This window comes from Dreissena polymorpha, chromosome 15, assembly GCF_020536995.1.
Source record: "Dreissena polymorpha isolate Duluth1 chromosome 15, UMN_Dpol_1.0, whole genome shotgun sequence".
Classification (NCBI taxonomy): domain Eukaryota; kingdom Metazoa; phylum Mollusca; class Bivalvia; order Myida; family Dreissenidae; genus Dreissena; species Dreissena polymorpha.
Genome location: NC_068369.1, coordinates 9,991,355 through 10,013,711, shown reverse-complemented (window position 1 = coordinate 10,013,711; position 22,357 = coordinate 9,991,355). Strand labels below are relative to the sequence as shown.

Sequence of the window (22,357 nt, the reverse complement as noted above, 5' to 3'; positions counted from 1 at the left end):
TATGACTTTTCTTTTGAATTAATATTGTATATTTATTTGAATACATTTAAAGCTTTCATAGTTTTTGTATCGTCCACATATTTATCCACGGACATTTGATAAATAATGTTGCGGACACATACTATGAGTAACATCATGGTTAAAAACACACAATACAAAACGTCATTTTTTGGTAATTGCCTGACCTTTCCTGGAGGTCAAATGAGCTGGAGGCTTCGATGAAATGCCTGTCGCTGAAAAATGGTTCCTCGAGCTTATCAGTGCTGGTCGTCCAGGCGCCCTCCAGGTAGCAGAATACCGGTTTGAAGTACTTCCTGTAGTCCCGCTCCGTGTAATTTTGACTCTTGAACGCTGGGAACAGTGTTAAATACAAACAAAGTGAAATTAAGGTTGGAATTTTAAGTCCGATGCGTGGTTTTGTGTTGGTTCGTGTTGCGTATAGTCGGCCACGTGACCGTGTTTTATATTGACAAACAGAGTCATATACAAATACATATCGTTGCCCAAGGTAAAAACATAGAGAATAGATGGAGACGGAAGGGAGAAAGTGTATATGGCAAGGCGTAGAAAATGAAAAAGGTGTGAGATTTACCGGGCCCTTGTTTATTTACATGCTGAATCTTATTCCTCATTTCTGGCATATAGCGTGTATTTAATCTATCCAGTTTCTATTAATTAACATTATGAAAGCTCTTAACAGTGAAAAGAGCCTATAATAATGTGTTAGTCGACGAGTTTCTCATATAAAAATAAGTTTATAGACGAGTTCCTAACCCGATTATTGAATGTTAATCTCCGTTTTTGATCAGCAGCTTACGCAAATAGTTGCCCAGGACAGATATACGCCATCGTTTCATTCATATTAAAAAATAAAAATCCAAATTCTTAGTCGATTGTGAGCCGGCGGTAAGCGTTTCACTGACCTTTAAACCAGAGTTTCATTTCAGCAATTTGTTCTTCAACTGTGGCTTTACTGAGAACCTGCGGTGGAACTTCCGGGAACGGGATATCCACCTGGGCGTTATATGTGTTATTAGACGCCGGCATCGCCAGGCGGTAGTCGTTGTGACGTGTACGGAAATCAACTCCGTTCATAACAGCGTTCATCTCGCCCATTCCGATGGGTCTGTGAACGATAGCGATCATAACTTGTTAAGCAGTAATGGTCACCGTAACATATGTGTTATAGTCTCTTGTTCTATTAAACAAACAGACTGTATGAATCATTTATGTCTTACATGATCCACAATGAATACGTTAGACTGAAACAAGGCAACTTAAAGTGTGTGGCTTTAGTTGCAATACAATTGACCAGTGCCAGTACGCATAATGTACGTTTTATTTTAAACGTGGTCTCAACATTACAAAAACGTTACTAAGGACTTTTTTCAGAAACAAAACAAAATAATACCATTTATTCCAAAAACAAGAACTATCTGTGTTGTTTTAAAGGGACTTGTTCACAATTGGAAAAAATACAGTTTTTCAAAAAATGTCATAGATTCAAAAAATAATAGATACATTACACACAGTAAAACACGTCTGACTTAGAAAAATGCTATAAATATTATTTACCCTGTGGATAATAATCAATGGAAATATTTTAAGAATAAATCTTTTCTAACGCGTTGCATCGATATTAAGAAAGCTACCTTTATTGCTAACATGTCGTTTAAAGTAAGCGTTCAATTTCGAATGCCTAAATGGTGAGAGACTGCGAGTTAGAGTTTGCTTGAGATTCCGAGTTTGAATCCCGGTAAAGAAAATATTTGTTTATTGTTATATTTATTTATAGTCTTGAAAATATGATTTTATGATAATCTTTGGTAAGTACTTTTAATGATATTTATCAAAGTAATTAAAATCTGTGAACAAGTCGATTTAATTACACTGCTTATGTGAAACAGCGTATGTTTCCATTACCTCATGGTTAAAGTGTCCGCCTAGCAACCGGAAGTACACGAGCCAGATCAGGTCTACCGATAAAGATAAATAAAAGTACTGGTTTTAACCAGAAAACGGACTCAAGATCGTTTTAACAAGTCTAAGGCTTTCGATGCAATCGAATTTAATAAATAGGTTTAAACTAAGCATCGCATGTTGCGCATCAGACCGTGTGTTACTGGAGTGCTCGTGGATTCCAGTCACACTGCCAGTTGCATGGTGCGCGGTCTGTTAGATCCGGTCGCCATTTTCAAGATTTCGAATCTGCATACGGTAAAGTATACAAGAAATGGTATGACACGAACTCGGCATAATGTATGTTCGTAAAGTTTCGTCGAAGGTTAGCATATGCTGTCAGCATCGGCTTATCTGTGAAAACACTTTCCGACTTATCTGATTTTAAGCTACGAAGAGACTTTCTTTAAACGAAATATACCATAACAGCTTTAAGTTTCGTCTCTAATAAGCCTGTGCAGACTGCACATGTTAATCTGGGATGAGACTCTACGCGCGTGCATTATGGTCAGTTTTCCAAGAAAGAGGCTCATATACATGTACCATCTGTAACGCGACATTGACGGTTTAACACCCCATAGAATAGAATAGCCTCTATCCCACCTTTTTGAATAAGTATGTCGCGTGCACGTACTACTTTTAATTCTACCATATGATTTTTTGAATGATTCAATGATTTTTCATATGAAATCTCTAGAGTCGAGCAAACTTTAGCTGAAAATTATCATCGTCGATCTAAATACCAACAAAATTTAGAAAAAAACAACAACTGAGATTGAGACAAAAATCGAGCATTTATATCAACATGAAAGTTCTCCCAAAACGCACCATATTAATTGTAATTGTAATTTTTTTCGTAACCACGGGAGAGGACAACCTGCTCAAACGAACCCCTTTATGTTCCCAGTACAGAAACTGGACCGCCGCTCCAATGTTTGGAGGTTATCTACGCCCCTGTTATGCGACCTTCAACCTTTTGATCTAGTCAAGGGACACAATTGTTCGCCATCCGTATAATGAAGCAGCTGATTGATGGCGTTATAAAATGACAAACTTATTGCGTCATTTTCCAATAATATGTGATGTCATCTTTTGGTGTACACGAAACTAGTAGTCGATGTCTGGCGATAAAACATTGAAGACGCGCTTTTTATTGTGTTAATGTATCCTGGAGGTAATTATGAAAAAGTGCATATTCTATGGACTGCTTACCTCGAATGGAACCGGGGAGACGAAGGAATAAGATCTACACGTAGATCTAGCTTATTCGTGTTATTGATTTTCAGAATGTGCGTGCCTATTTGGATGTGATATTGTGTGTGTGGAACATACTGATGGGTGTGTATTTTGGTTCAGTCGACTATTTGAAATGTTTTGCTTTTGGATGTAAGTAAACGTAAGGGTATTTTCTTTGATGAATAAACTTTCTCGTTGTTATTTTATCAAAGAAAGTATATTTAGTAAGAATAACCCGTTTGCAACAAGTGTTTCAAAAATTAATATAAGTATTACGGATTATCGTGTGTTTGGGTCACAAACTACAAGATGTGAAGGCTAGATCTAGACGCCATGAAAATCTGCAACGTCCATGAAAAATTTAGGCGAGTGTAGTTTTATTATTAATTTATGCTAAGAACGACTCTGTGTGAAAATCTACATGTAAATGTTTGCTGACATCGACATCATTTTGTCAGGAGCAATCGCCGCCATATTGGATTTTGATCATTTTCTTTCGAAAATAAAATGTGTTATATATTTAAGTAAAATCTTTTTTTCGCGTTCGTTATTTGTTACAATTGGCATGCTGCGTAAAATTGAATCGAGGCATATGGTAAAAGTTTCTAAGGCTATTTTGCGTACGAGAACAAATACATTCTATATCACAACGCATGGTTACATTCGTTCTATATATATTTTAAGAGCTTTAAAGAATAAATTAAAATTATTGGTAATGTTATTAGATCGTTTTATGTTAAATGTCACGTTGAAAAAAAAATCAATGGGATAAATAGAATACTAGGATTAGCGTTGAATAGAGAGACGTTTATGTTGCTCGGCTTAAACACCGAGCCGAAGCTCGCGCTTCCGGTGTTCTAAGCCTCGCAACATAAACTGTTCTCTATTCAACGCTAACCTAGTATTGTCTATATCTCCGCAATCGATGCGTACCTTCTTCTGTACCACCGTGTACATTCTGCGCTATGCATACAAGCAATAGCCCCGAAAGCGCTCCCTGAAAATAAGAAATGTGTAAAAGTTCCGCGTTTTTTTTGTTGTTTAAATTTTCAGTAAGAACGATTCAATTACGTGTTTTACGACTTATTTATTAAAATTAGGAAACAGTTAATATTAGCATAAAAGCAGACGAGGTGCGAATGGCGAAAATACGTATGATGCGTAACTTAATACCGGTCGATTAGTTGTAAAGGAGCACATAAACGCCTAGCCGAAGGAGACGAGAATATGCACGGGTACTTGTGAATCCATTTGAGTCTCGATGTGGGAATACGGGGCTTAACGCAGGTGCGTTAAGCGTCGTCCGAGATTTGAGACGACACTGTCCGCTTGTTTTGTATTTTTCGTTTAAAGAAAGTCTCATTTAAGCGAAAATTAAATTAAGGCAGAAAGTTTCACTGTGCAAGCTTAACTATGACGACACTTAAAGCAATTGCATTATGAACCGTTTTCTCGGAGCGAGGTCATATCGAGTCGATGACAATCATGGTTACACTACGAACTCGTTTCGAATCAATTACGATCGTATATATTTGGGAATTCAAGGCCAACAGTTGAAGCGATTCAATATAATTTATTACCAGACTGTACCAGATGTGCAAAAAATGACTGCACGCACACTCGATTCAATATGAATCTCACGCATGCACTGCGATTTGTCAGCTTGTCTTCAGATTTGTCATTTAAAGGCGATTCATAGAAAACTTGGGATCTATGTTGAGTGGCTATGATGGACTTACTGACTGGAATATTCATTTTTTTAATTCAATATAAGACATTCAATGTATACATGTATATGATCGTATAACAAAGCGATACCGTGTAGCAGCAATAATGTTCAAACATGTTATACAAGATATGCTGATATATACTTTTTTGACCTTGTGGTTTCCTTTTGATTTAAAAAAAAAGGTGTGTATTTTTTTTCTTTAGTTGTATCTGAAAGGTGTTTTAAAAAGGAAAATCAATGAAAAGCAACAGAATTGTTATGGTTGAGAATGAGTTGCATTAAGTGGGTAAAAAGCATACTGGACTTATTTATGAGAGTTTAATGTGTTTCCATTTTTGTTCAAATATATAAAGTGTATCATTGTTAATTGCTATTTCTTTCTCAATTTTAATTTTCAGTTTTAAATAATTGATAAAACAGTTCATTGTTGGTACTTGTTTTCTGTATTTCATGCTGAATATAAAATATTTCATTAATATAATTATGTAATACACAGCGTTGTTAACCTCTTGTATTTTGAAGGTATTTACCCCCAAACTGATGCCTGAGAGAGATTGTTTTACATTTAATTTTTGTTTCTCTAGGAAGGTTGTGAATTGATTCCATACAGGTTGAATATGTTTACACTCCCAGAAAATGTGTAATATTGTTTCAATATGTTCACTACACATATCACATAGATTTGTGTTGGATATGTTGCATTTGAAAAGATATTTATTTGTAGCTATGATTCTCTGGGTGTATTTGTATTGAAAATTTCTCAGTATGCTATCAGTAGTTGATTTATATGGCATGACAAATATTTGTTTCCAATTTAATACTTTTTCTCCAATAAGGTTTTGCCATTTAGTTTGAGCTTTAGAGAGTTCGGCAGGGTTTTTAATTTGAAGTGTGTAAAATATTTTGTTTGTTTTGTTTTGTTTCGCAATTATGTTTTCTACGAAAATTTTTTGAGTACATGTTGTGTTATTAATATTGGTATCTGCTTTGATATGTATGGGTATGCTTTTGATCAATGTGTAGTACATCAGGAAATTACTTGAAGGTATTCCGAATATGTAGCATAAGTTATCAAATGAATAAAAGTCGTTTAATCTGTAGTCGTACAATGGATCTACATATTTTATGTTTTGTTCAAACCAATTTTTTAGAAAAACGTTTTATTATTAATAGTTATGTCTTTATTGTTCCATAGAATGATTTTTCTGTTAATTATGGTTTCTAAATTATGAGTAACTTTACATCATGCCGATAGAACATTTGATAGAAAAATGATTTTGGTTGAAATTTCGTCTAAGATATTGTTGTCGATATTACATTCAAAAATTAAGGAGTTACCATATTTTTAAGGATTTTCTGGTAATATAATTTCCATTTACTCGTATTGGTGTTATCTAAATATCTTTTGACCCAACTGCATTTGATTGCATTCAGGAATGAATCTATATCCGTTAGTCTGATACCCTCATATTCTACTGATTGAATTAATTGAGTTCGCTTAATTTTTTGTCAGGTTTACCGTCCCATATGAAATTAAATATTTCTGATTTTATATCTTCAATAATATCATTTGGTGGGTTTGGGAGAACTGTTAGTGTATAAATTAATTTAGGGGAGTGCAAACGTTTTCAACATAGTGTTTTTTCCGATTAGTGTAAGTTTACGATGCTGCCATGATTTTAAACAATTTTTAAATTTTTGTAATTTAGGCAATATGTTTTTTAGAATTGTTTCATTTCATTGTTTGTAAAGGTTATTCCTAACGTTGTTGCTGCATGTGATGTCCAGTTGAATTTCATATATTTTTTTAGATGAATATTACTTTGTTTAAATTTACCTACTCGTAGCACAGTGCATTTACTTTTGTTTAGTTTAAGACCAGATGCCGTTCAAAAAGGGTTAGCGATTCTATAATATTATCGAATTAGTCACTACTGCCAATTAAGAAATAAGTTGTATCGTCAGCAAATAGGGACTGTTTAATTTCTTCGTCGGGTTCTAGAGATATTCCCTTATATGTTTATTTGATTGGATATAGTGGGATAGATACTCAATGCATATAATAAATAGCGAGGATGAAAGCGGAAATCCTTGTCTTAGCCCCCGTTCGATGTTAAAACTGTTTGAGAAAAAGCCATTGTTAATAATTATACTGTTAATATCGGTGTAAAAAAGTTTAACCCATTTAATTAGACTTTCACCGAAATATTTTCTAAGCAAGAGAACATAAACGAATGGTCTGGTGAATCGAAAGCCTTTTCGAAGTCTGCAAAGAAAATGAGGCCAGAATTGTTTGGTTGGTTGATATAATTTATGCATTCTTGTATCAGACGTCCGTTTTCACCAATGTAGCGTCCATTAATGAAACCAGATTGTGCTCTTGAAATTTTTTATGGTAATATTTTTTAATTCTGTTTGATTTACTTTTAGTTGCAATTTTATAATCATTGTTCAGTAATTAATCGGGCGCCAGTTTGATAAGGATTCTAAGTTTTTACCAGGTTTTGGAATGAGTGATATAATACCTTGTTTTTGTAGCGTAGTTAAGTTTTCGTTGTTAAATGAATAGTTTAGTGAATTAATTAGATGTGTTTTTAAATCATTCCAGAATATTTTATAAAATTCGATTGTGATGCCATCTGATCCTGGGCTTTTGTTTTTTTTGCATTTCTTTAAGGGCTAATCCACATTCATATTCATTAAGTAATCCGTCGCACAGTAGTTTTTCCTCTTGATTTAAAGCGTGATGTGTATTTTTAAAAAGGGTGTTATTTTGAACATGTTTTCGTTTATAGAGGGTTTCGAAAAATAAACGTTGTTCTTCTAGTATTTTAGTTCTGACTGTTATATCTTTGCCATTGACAACTAATTTGTGTACAGTTTTTTGTTCACTTCTACGTTTGTCGATGTTTGCGAAGTATTTTGTATTTTTTTCATTGTGTTCAACATGCTGTGCACGTGCTCGTAGTATTATTCCATTGAGATGTGTATGATAAATTCCTTCTAATACTTGTTTTTTTAATGTTATTTCGTTTTCAATGGCTTTGGTGTCGTTTAATGGTTTCAGTTTCAAGTTTGTGTGTTTCTTTTTGTTTAAATGATGTGTATCTAATTGTTGTGTTACGTATATTTCCTTTTATTACTTCCCATAAGGTGTTTGGGTTCGAATCTTTTTTATTTTGAACTGTATTTAATATTTCTTGTATTATTTGCGTTTGATATTGTGTATCTTATAAGATGCTGTTGTACATTTTAAAGTATCCTGGGCCTATTTCAGCTTGTATTTTGTGCAGTTTAAGTTCAACTAGAGAGTGATTAGTCATGAATCCTGGTTTTATGCTACATTTGTCAATAATGTTGCAAAGACTCAGATATTAAGAAATAGTCTAATCTACAAAATATTGTTGGTTTTGTGTTTGAGTGCAAGGTGAATTTGCTTTCGTTTGGATATACTGTACGCCAAATGTCTATCATTTTGTAGTTGTCAATTGTGTTATTTAAAATGTTTCCATTTTTAGCATGGGTATAAAGGTTTCCCTGCTTTTTATCTAATAATGGGTTTAGAACAGTATTGAAATCACCACCGACTATAATGTTTTTGTCTTTGTTATTAATTATAAAGGATTGTAATGTTTCGTAGAATGTGGAATCATCTATGTTAGGGCCGTAAACATTGATTAATGTTAATTGTGATTCGTGTATTTTGATATCAATACTTGCTTGTGTGCCAATAATTATTTCGTTAAAGTTATCGACTGTGATCTCTATATTATTTTTTTATAAGAAATGCAATGCCTTGTTTATTAGTATGTTGTCCACTGAGATAGATGTCTTCGTCCCATTCATCTTTTTAGGTTTGTGCTAAAGAATGTGTCAAGTGACTTTCTTGAAATAGGCATATACTATAATTTTTTTCGTCTAACTATTTGAAGATTTTAATGCGTTTGTCTTTATTGTATAGCCCTTTTACATTTAAAGTACATATTTTAATCATTTAAAGAGTTGGAGGGTGATGTAAATGATAATTTGTGTGTGTGTTGTCCAGTTGGTTTCTATTTTTTAAAAGATAAGATAGTTAGTATGGATATTAGAGTATTTACATTTTGTTCGTTATAACGTGTTATAAGTGATCTATTGTACATATAATAGTTGGTAGAATTTATTGTAGTTGGCTGACTTTTTTGTACTTGTTTTTTTTTTGCATGTAGTTTTCATAGCGAATAAGACAAAATTGGTTTACCAAAAAAGGTAGAATTCCAGATAGTTGCTAAATAGAAGTTGATGAGTTATAACTTTGCTTTTGTTCTTTGCGAAAATATTGCGAATTGAACAAAAACATCAATATATTTAGATGCTTCTTAATTTTTGGAAAGGTATGATGTGGCAAGTTTCTTTAAAATAATCTGTGAATTTATATTTTGAAAATTTCATGATAGTTATTTTGAAGAAAAAGTTCCATAGTGGAACAGTTCCCGTTTCATGACCTAGTACGTAAAAAAGCGAATTGATCGCCAAGCAGAAAAACACACACTCCCGCTTTGCAAAATACACAGCAAAAGGAATGATACAAAAACATTGCAGGTCCACAAAAGAATATGAAAAAACAACAGCTTGAGTGCGCACAACACGACTGTCTGCTGACATTGCATGTTAAAAAAATATAATAATAAGCTCGCATACACATATGTATACAAAAAAACTGCAGAGTTACAAAAGAATAAGACACACACACACAAAAACAGCTCGAGCGCGCACAACGCGACTGTCTGCTGACATTGCATGTAAAAAAATAGAACTTTAAGACCGCACACACATATGTATACAAAAACATTGCAGGTTCACAAAAGAATAGGAAAAATAACAGCTCGTGCGCGCACAACGCGACTGTCTGCTGACATTGCATGTAAAAAAACAAGGGACAAAATTGTCACAAAACCAGGTTTTCATTGTGAAAAAAAATCTGATAAAGGGAGACAACTCAAACTGAACTTTTGAAATGAACAAACAAAATTAACCCCCTTTGTAAGTTTGTTTTAAAATAAATCTATTTTTAGTCGTGGCGACCTTGACATTGTAGATATTGACGTGATTCTTTCGTGCGACACACCGTCCCATGATGGTGAACAAATGTGCCAAATGATTTTAAAATCTCATAATGAATGACATAGTTATAGCCCAGACAAGCTCATTTATGGCTATTTTTTACCTTTGAACTCAAAGTGTGACCTTGACCTTGGAGATATTGACGTAATTTTTTTCGCGCGACACACCGTCTAATGATGGTTAACAAATGTGCCAAATGATTTTAAAATCTCACAATGAACGACAAAGTTATGGCCCGGACAAGCTTGTTCCGCCCGCCCGCCAGCCCGCCAGCCCGCCAGCCAGCCAGCCAGCCAGCCAGCCAGCCCGCCCGCATTCGCCAATCTAATAACCAGTTTTTTCCTTCGGAAACCCTGGTTAACAACAACATATAAGATCGCACACACATGTGTATACACACACACACGCACGCACGCATGCACGCACGCACGCAAGCAAGCACACACGCACGCACACACTCACACATACACACACACACACGCACGCACGCACGCACACACACACACACACACACACACACACACACACACACACACACACACACACACACACACACACACACACACACACACACACACACACACACACACACACACACACACACTTCGTATGCTTGTATTTTGATTGAATTTTCTGTTTTACAAATATAACATATTGGTGTTAGAGAAATATCACCATATTGAATATTGTGATATTTATCTAACACCCAATATGTTATATTAATAATTTGATACTACAGAGAATTCTTTGTTAAACACCATCAAGATATTTATGGATTGCGTTATAATTATTAACATTTAAGACCACAAATCCAGTTCACCTCTTAAGTTATCGTTTTTGATTTTTTACACAAGATAAATAAATATGTTAAAAGGATTAAATACCAAACAAACACTGTGCGATGACGAAAAGTTAATCAAAATCAGAATATATCAATGTTTCTAATGCATTGCATTAATAGTCACGTTGTTCTCAGGGGCCGCACTGAGCTTTCTGGTCTCTCCGATCGTCCCCTTCGTCAGTTTGAACAACACCTCACCCCAGGGTTCAGAGGCCCCCATCTGTATAACGGACCTGAAAATGTGTATCATTTAAATTGATTCGAGAAAAAGTGTTGTATACATGTAGGTAGTATAAATTATTTAATAATTACAAAGCCAATAAACATAGAATGACGCAATATTTGTTGCAATTATTTAAAATTCGTTTTGACATAATGTGGTCACTATACATTAAACTCATCCATGTGACATTCTCACGAAAACTTATTTCAATAACAATCGGCAAATGTTTCGAAACAAATCCTTTAGTGTGCACATAGGTTTTCTAACCTAACGTTGATACCAAATTAACTAAGAAATATTGGGATTCAAAGTAGATAAATAAAACAAACTTAGACTTGCACTTGTTTTGGAAAAAGTACACAATAGTCACGGAATGCTACGCTAGAGTGAAAAGAAATAATCCAGACCCAAAACACAGTCTAACCGTTTCGAAATATTAGATATTTCTCAACATACGCTAAACCGCATAAAGCGATAAAGATACACAAATTTCATGGGCTTATATAAATGCAACAGCGTGTCAAGTTGAACTTTCCAGGCACAGATTTACCGGGGGGCACGAGGAGCACGTGCAACAATTATCACCGTCGCAACAATTTCTGGAGTGCGAATGTCACATGGATGAGTTTAATGTATAGTGTCGTCCCAGATTAACCTGGTGCCTTACCCGGTAAAACTATAACGAATGGGGTCGGGATGACGGACCCCATTAGCTGTTATTCGAATAAAATTATGATAAAAGATATTAAGCGCGTTACAAACTGTATGCGTCAATTTTACATGTACTTGAGAAACTGTGTGATCGGGCTAGGTTTGTGTAGGTGTTGATTATTATTTATTATGAATGGTTGACTTTGTATTATTGTGCACAAGAATGGCAAGAAAAAATCGATCGATTAACAGCAAAACTCAAACACAGCTAGCTATTTGATGTAACGCTGTTAAGTCGGGTAGTTGAAAAGCATATGTGACAGGAGGCAATTTTCTTTTCACATAAAACACATAGACATGCAAATCAATACAAAAATATTTTGCGAAAATAATAAATGAAATACAATGATGTATCATCATATTAATTCAGTACGGATGCTTACAAGTATTGCGATCTCAAATACTTTTAATAACTTTTTTAAAGGTACCGTAGTGCACATACAATTGTATCTATGATTAAAACATGTGTCATATAATAAAATATAATAAATAGTAGTTAAGTTAAAACACATACAATAAAATGTACAAAACCCGTCAATTTGAGTTACAAGAGGATATGGACCGATTTATCGTGATATAAATATCAATAAAACATTTTAAAAGGTACAGATACATACACGTGTAAAGGTATCATTAATATAAAACATTGTTTACGATGGGGCAGGTATAAAACCCGGAAATGTCCGGAAAACCCGGAAATCTTTTAGGTAAAACCCGGAAAAGGTAAAAATGGTTATAAATGCATTATTATTCGTCCGATATTAATTATAATGGTATCGTTGTAAAGAAGAACCTCCAAAGTTTCTAACAATGTGAAATATTTTATGGCAGGGTCAGAGTCAGGCTGTAAATCGCGGTCAAAGTCGGCCTATTTTAACGTTTTTTACACACACAAATGCCTATAGGAAAACCCGGAAAAGGTAAAAGTGGTTAAAAAACCTTATTATTTATTCGATACTAATTATAATGGTACCTTTGTAAAGAGGATCCTTTAACGCTTCTAACAATGTAAAATATTGTGTGTCGGTATCATTTTCTGGCTTTGAATCGTGGCCAAAGTAGGCCGATCGTTACCGTTTTTTTTTTACACAAAACAATGTCTTGAGGAAAACACGGAAAAGATAAAAGGGGTTATAAAAGCAACATTTTTTCCAACCGACCATACATTTTTTGGTACCGTTGTAATGGTATTCTTCCACCATTTCTAAATATGTAAAGATATATTGTGAGAAAAACATACTATGAAATAAGGCAAAGCATCAAAGCGAGCTCAATTAATGTGTAATAGAAGAAACCACGGACTCTAGATGACAATATACAATATACGCTCCGTGAAGAAACTAACACAAAAATTATATACAGATACTATTTGAATTAATTTATTAAAGGTACTTCCTGGCAGAAGAACGTGGAGCTCGTAAAAACTGGTATAAAAATAAGGAAATTAACTTTTAATTATCATGTTAATCAGCAATAAAACAACACACGGGCCATATTAAAGGGTTTCATGTGACCTAATGAACTGAACTGTAATTCCAAAACCCTGCCCAAAACAGATTGTCACACTATCAGTTGCCAGCCTTGCAGCCACAAGTTTACCTACGAAGGTCAGATCGGGATTCGAACCCGAAACCTCCCTATGAGCCATATAAATTAGCAATGATTCCGGCCTGCGTTGCTCTACCAATGAAGCTATTCTGACCTTTTGAAAAATATATAGGTAAACTGCAATGCTGTATAATAGCATGATTAACTTGCTTAGCAAATTTTTCAAAGAATTACATTTAATTGAAATTTTATTATGATTTAGAACGGTATATTGTCAGTTCAAAAGGTCACATGAGGTAAGGTTTAAAAAACCCACAAAAGCTTATGTTTGCACAAATCTGGAAGAAGCATATATGGTTCGAAAACCAACTGCGGATAAGAGCAACAGAACAGTCCTTGTAACTAAGTAGCTTCAGAAAAAAATTAAAGCCACAAAAGCTTCTGTTTGTAAAATAGATAAAATCACCTTAATTTGGCACACATCTGGTAGAAATATATATGGTTCGAATACCAACTGCGGATAAGAGCAACAAAACAGTCCGGGGCAATTGCACGTTACCGGTACTTACTCTAACCCTAGCCCTTATAATTAGTGTGCAGTTGCGCGAACTTTGGCAGCCAAGATGGCAGCGTACCGGTAAAGTGCAATCTAGCCAACATAAATAAGGAATTAAAGCGGACTGCACGATTTTGTCAAATATTTTAATCAGCAATTAAACAACAAACAGGCCATATTAAAGGGTTTTATGTGACCTGACGAACTGATGAAGTGAACTGTTAGCCCAAAACCCCGCCCAAAACAGATTGTCACACTATCAGTTGCCAGCCTTGCAACCACAAGTTTACCTACGAAGGTCAGATCGGGATCCGAAACCGAGACCACCCATGAGCCATCTAACGATACCGGCCTGGGTTGCTCTACCAATTAAGCTATCTGACCTTTTGAAAAATATATAGGCAAACTGCAATGCTGTATAAAAGCATGAATAACTTGCTTAGCAAAATTTTACAGTTATTCGGCCACCCCCGTTCAAAGCAAAACACTATTGACTAACATTAAGTCTTTTTCTTTAAATTTATAAATCTTTAATCGACACATCTTCATTCCTTTTCATACGATAATGTTTATAAATTTTGCAATGCCGAACAGTGCTTTAGTTTAAATTACGCGATGTATGACGTATATCGGGTGAGGTCATTTCTGTGACGAAACATACTAGTTTAACCTCAAAATATTAAACATGTGAGTCGCGCTCTGAGAAACTGGGCATAATGCATGTGCATAAAGTGTCGTCCCAGATTAGCCTGCGCAGTTTATGACATTTTTCGTTTAACTGAAGTCTCTTCTTAGCAAAAACGCAATTATGGCGGAAAGTGTCGTCCCTGATTAGCCTGTGCGGACTGCACAGGCTAATCTGGGACTACACTTTACGCACATGCATTATGCCCAGTTTTCTCAGAACACGATACATATTTTAAACGCATTCTCGATAAATTTAGCGACGACATATGAACGTGGTGTGTTTTTTACAGTTAATTATTTGTTTAAAGCAATAACAAATGCAAAACGTATTCAGGATTGTTTGTTTGTCATGCATTATTGTAAACTTCGATAGGAATAAAATATAGCTAGTGTGGTTTAAAATAAATTTCAATAAATTGATGGGATAGCAGAATGTGGATGTGCATTACGTTTGACTCTCTGGATTTTAATGACAAATCGGACGTGGAATTTTATTTAACAGTAAAATATTTGTTAAAGCATCGAATGAAACAAACAAGCATTTCGGATCGTGTGTTTGTCATGCATACTAGTAAACTTCCATATGAATGAAATTAACTCGCTTCTACATTATCGCGGTTTTGTAAACATTTGGTTAGCACTCGATACAAACGTTATGAAATGAAACGTCAAAAGTAAATGTACTGGAGGATATCATAACAAATAGATATCATGTATCTTAACATTGAGACACAATTGTTGTACCAAAATCACATACCTTTTTCTCAGGGCTTGTTCATCTCAAATTACCATCTGCAGTATGGACACAACCATTTTTCATCTTGGTTTGTCATTGTGTATCCAACACATCTTATCATGGTTATTATAATATATCATTCCTTCACTCAAATGAATGATATATCTTTGGATAGTTGCCAATTTTGTAGTTTTTATTTGAAATGATATAATATATAACGTATCTTACAGATTATATTATATATATATATATATATATATATATATATATATATATATATATATATATATAATGTTTTATTGATAGCACACACAATATACCGATATACGATTTTTCATCATTCAAAGTCAAAAGTTTCAATTGGTTGCATCACAATTTTACTAACTACAAGTTGGTTTTTAACTACTTTAAAAAATGAAAATGTCCCTTTAATTGAGAATGGGCGATTTAACACTATTGAGTTAATTATGTTAGCACAAACTGACAGAATAGTATCAGTTTTTAATTATGTTTAATTTAATTCGCACATTTCGCTTTATTAACTCAACGTTCAATGGCACGAGCACTTAACAAAATTATTGCAACTAATGCAAGCTATAATTAATATGTGAATACTTTCTTTACAACCAGTATCATGCGAAAATTTATCTTAATTAATTGTGGTTCCCTCTTTGAACTTATGTTGTATGTCGACTTTTAGAATAATGTGTCAGTAATAAATGTATTGCTTCAGATTCACATGCTTTTTTTTAATAAATAAAAGATGCAAATGTGTCTTATTCATATCTTTCTGTGTGTTAAATGTATCTTATTTACCCGTGACTACGTGCTTATTTTTCAAAGAAATGAAAGATTCAAATGACATTGTGTCTTATTTATATTTTATTTATACAGTTTATTTCCGTCAAAAGAGAAATGGAAATCTGTATGTAAAAAGGCAGTGCGCCAACACGAAACCAGTCACTGGCGAATGAGGCTCGAACAACATAATGATTTTTCGATTTTCCAAGAAGTTAACAAGAGCCTGGAACCGGCTGCCATGTGGAAAGTCGCGAAGATCCGCCCAGACAGCATATCGCTTATGAAGTTCCTGTCTCGTTTATGTTGCAAAAAACCTCCTGAACAACCCATCCTATGCTCAAAGTGCACACACCAGTACATGCACATCGAAGTGGTACTCGCACTTTTTGAGTGCCCCTATACCGACTCGCCGACACGTCTACAAACGTTCCTAGAAACCGTTCGGCCACTAAGCGCACCACTGCACGAACACTTAAAAAACGCAGAACCTGCAACACTGGTCTTGTACCTCATGGGAATGATCGATGACGTCATAGCAGACTTGATGCCTAAAAAACTATATCCAGAGTTTTTGATTAACTGCGCCAACTTTCTACAATCGGTACTCGCCGTATAGTCATCAAGAGAACTCCACGCATGTCGTCGAACCCTAAACCTGGCACTTCCAAATTTCGCTTTCTTTATTAGTGAAGTGTACTTGCCGCTGATTAGGGTATAAATATGACGCGTTCAAAGAACTGAGAAAGAAAGTACATCCTTGCGATAACCAAGGGTCATGCTTGGAAACAATCTATGTATTTACATGTATATATATACATAACAATTTGACTTAATCTTTACTTATTTACATTGACTGTCTTTTGTTTTTGTGCTTTGTTTGTATCGTTTGTCTGTATCATGTACATCTCCAGAAAATGGAGGCAATAAAGATATATATATATATATATATATATATATATATATATATATATATATATATATATATATATATATATATATATATATATATATATATATATATAGTGTCAAGCGAAAATCGATCTTATTTCTTAATATAATTAATAATAACACTTAGCGCCGTCATTAATTAGGCTATGTCTATTTAAAGAACTTAAAAAAAGTGCAAATTGGATGTGGATCCATTCTCGTTGTTTATTTTAAATGTACACATCAATTTAGCAATAAATGAAATCAGTTATTTTGGCAGTAAATCCAATTTATCCAGTACAGTAGCCAGGTGCCTGTGTATTGAGCTTATAAGATAGTGATCACCACAGCAGGATGCTAATACACAGCGTAGACTTCCCCTGTTTTATTATTGTAATTGTTATTTACCTGATTGGAATTTACTCAATATAGTGAGTGAATTCATTTCGGGTCTGCTGGCGTTATGTTAAAGAAAATTTAATGTGAAAAACTGGGCTTCTTACATTATTTCAAACACAATTTCATGAACCAATGAATACATTGGCGCGATGGAACATGATTTATAAATCAAGCTTACGAGTGGTATCAGTTTTTGATTATGTGTAATTTAATTCGCATCTCTCGCTTAACTCAACGTTCAATTGCACGCGCATTTAACAAAATTATTAAACATCACGTGAATCATTATATTTCTTTTTATAAATTATGTACAAATAGCATATGGAATACATTTATTTACTCAACAAGAAAAAAATAAAACATTGTTATATATAAAGCGCTTTACTTTTGCCAAATTCTACTTTAAATAAAGAAATATCGTATTTTTTGTTAAGTGCAAGTGCTTGACATATTTATAAAACATTTTTTGAACCACAATCGGAATTTGACGATCCACAATCCACATTTTTTATATATACAATTATGATAAGAAACAGTAGCAGACAACAGGCATCAGGTTGATTAGAAGAACTGATGCATTTATTGAACTTGAATAGCATCATCAACTTAACATGTTTTGAAATTATAAATACTATTATAACATTATTCCTATATCAATGATACTTAAATACTAACTCTGTTACGATCTATTCAAATTCAAATGTCATTGCAGTCTTAAATCATTTAAATCAGTTAAATCATTTATTGATGGAATTGAATGAAATTTAAAATATAATAATAATTTATAGTATAAGACGCCTATTTATCGGTTAAATAATAATAATATTAAATAATATAGTATTAATACTTCATAAATGAATTTAAATTTAAAACCAAAACAGAATTTTATTCTATTACATGTATAAAAAAAACATATTCCCCAGGTTTTCAAAAAGATCACCGCAGAAAATAAGATTGAATACATTGGGGCCGAAATGACTATGCTTTTGGGTATAAACGTCTTACATCTGGGGCCGAAAAGACTCGAGGCCGATTTGTCTAAGGTGTAATCATCCGAGGCCGATTTGGTTTAGGGCTGAAACGATTTAGCGATTTACCAATCGCGACGCCATCATTGTTTGTTCGCGAACGCTACACAACGATTTCACTATCTAAGTATGCTTATTTGCCCATAATAACCGAACCGTCACACTAAATCTTGATCGGGATCGATTCATAAGTAAATACTAAATTTAGGTACAAGCAATAATAAAAGAACGATACGAGAACATAGCATATAACAGATTATTCCTATAAATATGAGGTCGATTTACATCGACCTCAAAGTAAATCGACCTCATATCGTTTAACGTTATTTTGCAATAGCATCGTTCCGACATGAATTCATGTCGGAAGCTTTAACGGAATCAAATTCATATAACAGCACAGAATAATCATGCAATAAATTATTAAACATAAAATGTAAACATTATTTTACTAATTGCATTAGAAAAATGTTTATACAAACTTACAAGTAATGATAGTCCAGACCTTAAAACACTACATTGTTTCTCTATATATAGTATTCGATTTAGACGAAAATAATAATTTACGTGGAATGTCATATTAGTTTTCCATTAAAACTTTGATCTTGCTGTGTGTGTTTATAGACCCTTTTCACGACGAGGTATTTTTTTACCGTAACACCGGCTGGCGGCCATCTTGGGGGTACATGTATTCTCAGTTAAATTAAATATAGCGGATGACTCATATCAACAGCATGATTTATGAAGCGTAAATGGCTCTAAAAATAGCAAGTAAACACTACAGAGATAAATTAATTCCCATTGTTCAGGCAAGATACGACGAAAAGCTGAAGTTAATATCAGAGAATGATCCATTTGAACTGAAAAACCTCTCAAATGATGTTGAACTGCTGCCTGCGTTGTCGTATCCAGATATTGTGTTTTATTTATTGTTTACTCCGAGTGTGTACACGCATGATGATTTGAAGAATTATAAAAGTTTAGATGCAGTGAATCAGGTTGAATGTGGATGGGTGTCGGACGTAAAATCCGTGGTGATTGACAAGAAACATGTGGTTAGAGGAAGGGTGAGTTTGCACTGCATTATCATATTTGTTCAAGTGTTAGTACCGGTATCTTATATTTTCAATTTTGTTTTTAAGTTTTATTTCATAATATTTAATAAATTTATATATAAGATATTGTATTGATTATGTAAATTTAATTTAATTGCTAAACGATTTCATAAGAAAGTCACAGTAAATTAAGTCAGCAGTCAATGTTTACATCATTACATGTATGTATAAGTTACATCAATAATTTGATGTACTAGGTACATTAAACAAGTACCAGTTTAGAATTAATGTTTTATTTCTTTGATACACGATATCAAAACAATTAAATCAAATTTATTTCAGGTGCTCCACTCACAACGTTTACGTGACAAAGCCCTAACCCCATGGTTCATCGCGGAGAAGAATGGTGCAGTCTTGGCCAGCCACTGCGACTGCATGGCAGGCTGTGGCGAAACATGTACGCATGTAGCAGCGTTGATGTTCTGGGTATCCGCAACCGTCAAGGTAAGAACGAAGAGTCATTTAACTTACAACTGTCAGGATGTATTTGCCCAGAAATCTTATTCGCATGCTTTGAACAGTCAGCGAAATTAAACGGTTGTCCAGTACCAAAATATAAATCGGACAACCAGTTTTAGTTACCGGTATTTCAGTTGTCCAAAGGACAGTCTTTAATTTTTCGATTTATGAATAAGATCTGCCTTTTTTTAAGAAATCATATTATTAAGGACCCAAAATGTTTTAACTTTATGTAAACAGTATAATAATTAAAATCAGGACAAGTAAAACAATAATGCACAAAATAAACCTCTTTATTTTCAGATGCTAATGAGCGTACTGTAACACAGAAAGCTGCCTACTGGAAGCCCCCACCTAACCTTAAAAACGTCCAATACAAAGAAACCAGTCGAATTGACTTCACCAGTAAAAAAAACTTGAAAAGGAAATTCAATGACATGTTGGCGGGCACACCGACTGTCACCCAGCCAGTAAGTGCAAGGAAGCCAAAGAAAAAAATTCCAGCGCCAACAACTGAAGAACTTAATGATTTTTTCAGTGCGTTAAAACTCTCCGGAAAAAAAACAGCTGTGTTGTCAATTGTGCCAGGCTTTTCAGATGACTATGTGCCTGTTGTAAAAAAAGTTCACCTCCCAAAACTGTTGAATGGACTTCGTAACAAAGATTGGGAAACTTATACGATGAGGAAATTAGGGATAAATGTTGCTCAATTTTCCCAACTATATGTGTAACCGATGAAGAAGTCATTAACTGCGAAAAACTAACGAAAGAACAATCAAATTCTAAGCTTTGGTTTGATCTGAGAGCTGGTCGCATAACAGCATCTAACATGAAAGCTGTGTGCAGAACTGATGAGTCAAATCCATCAAAAAGTCTCATAAAGAAAATCTGTTACCCTCATGACAAATTCAGCAACAATGCCACAAAATGGGGAACCCAGAATGAGAAAAAAGCAACCAGACAGTGTTGTGAAGTATTGAGCACATCACACTCTAATCTTCGCGTGGAAATGAGCGGCCTATATATTTCAGAAACACTGTCATTCATTGCAGCTTCTCCAGATGGATTTGTTCATTGTGACTGCTGCGGGGTAAGCTGTCTTGAAGTGAAATGTCCTTACACTAAAAAGGGTATGATGATTGATGATTCTGTGTCATGCTTACAGAAGAATTCGAATGGAGAACTGTGTTTGGATATTGACCATGAATATTATTACCAGGTTCAAACACAAATGGGAGTAACTGGTCTTGAGTCATGTTTTTTTGTTGTGTGGACGGATAAAGACATTTTCATTGAACTGATATCATTTGATGTCAAATTCTGGAATGAGGCAACAATTAAAGCAGAAAAACTGTTCAAGTATGCGATATTGCCAGAGTTGGTAGGGAAAATATATACGAGACTTCCAACGCCAAGTGATCCTCATGACACCCTCACTACAAAAGCCAATGCTTTGTGTGTCAGTAGTGCCAACAACAATATGGTGGCAACTGATGATAATGTTGACCCGCCTGCTGAGTGTTACTGCTTGTGCAATGGACCAGAGGAGGGAAGAATGATCTGCTGTGACAATGAAAATTGTGATATTGGGTGGTATCACTTCACATGTCTGAAGATGATCAAACGTCCAAAAACCAAATTATGGTTTTGCCCTTCATGTCAGGATTAGTTGAACTTTGGGAACACAAATGTTAACTCTAGTGGCTTTTATAAGTATTGTTTAGTATTGAAACTCATTATGAAAACTCTTTACATGTGTTTCAGTACCTAAATCTTAAATGCTACAACAGTTATTCAATGAATGTTGTGTACATTAAATCTGTATGTGTTGTTTGAAATCAAAACAGATTTTATGAAATATTGTTTTCAGGGCTTAGAAAGGTGGATTGATTTGTTAAATGTATTTTGCACATTCTTCATGATTGTGTTTTCTGCATTCATTATTTCTAATAAAATTTGTCGTGTTCTGAGAAAACTGGGCATAATGCTTGTGCGTAAATTGTCATCCCAGATTAACCTGTGCAGTCCGCACAGGCTAATCAGGGACAACACTTTCCGCTTTTATGACATTTTTTGTTTAAATGAAGTCTCTTCTTAGCAAAATCCAATTGAGGCGGAAAGTGTCGTCCCCGATTAGCCTGTGTGGACTGCACAGTCTAATCTGGGACGACACTTTACGCACATGCATTATGCCCAGTTTTCTCAGAACACTACACAAATAGTTGTTTAATGAAGACTCTTCTTCTTTTATGAATGTGTTGCTGATAATACTCATTAATAGATTGCGATTTTTAATAGTAAC

At 34.3% G+C, this 22,357-nt stretch overlaps 4 protein-coding genes across 9 annotated transcripts in view; 3 read left to right on the top strand and 1 right to left on the bottom strand.

The window, feature by feature from the left end:
• Positions 1-22,357, top strand: part of LOC127860137 (uncharacterized) — a 355,128-nt gene that overhangs the window by 96,213 nt on the left and 236,558 nt on the right. The gene's annotated exons all lie outside the window — the stretch shown is intronic.
• LOC127860164 (protein CDV3 homolog) overlaps positions 1-22,357 on the top strand; it is a 337,157-nt gene that overhangs the window by 146,541 nt on the left and 168,259 nt on the right. The gene's annotated exons all lie outside the window — the stretch shown is intronic.
• LOC127860173 (uncharacterized) lies at positions 132-2,033 on the bottom strand. The gene is made up of 3 exons (XM_052398071.1): positions 1,924-2,033; positions 924-1,126; positions 132-351 (listed from the first exon to the last, which is right to left on the bottom strand). The coding sequence occupies exons 1-3, from the start codon at positions 1,926-1,928 to the stop codon at positions 140-142; spliced, it is 420 nt and encodes a 139-aa protein (XP_052254031.1). The 5' UTR covers positions 1,929-2,033; the 3' UTR covers positions 132-139.
• On the top strand, positions 19,110-22,285 carry LOC127860171 (uncharacterized). Its single transcript, XM_052398069.1, has 3 exons — positions 19,110-19,548; positions 19,879-20,040; positions 20,359-22,285. The coding sequence occupies exons 1-3, from the start codon at positions 19,234-19,236 to the stop codon at positions 20,377-20,379; spliced, it is 498 nt and encodes a 165-aa protein (XP_052254029.1). The 5' UTR covers positions 19,110-19,233; the 3' UTR covers positions 20,380-22,285.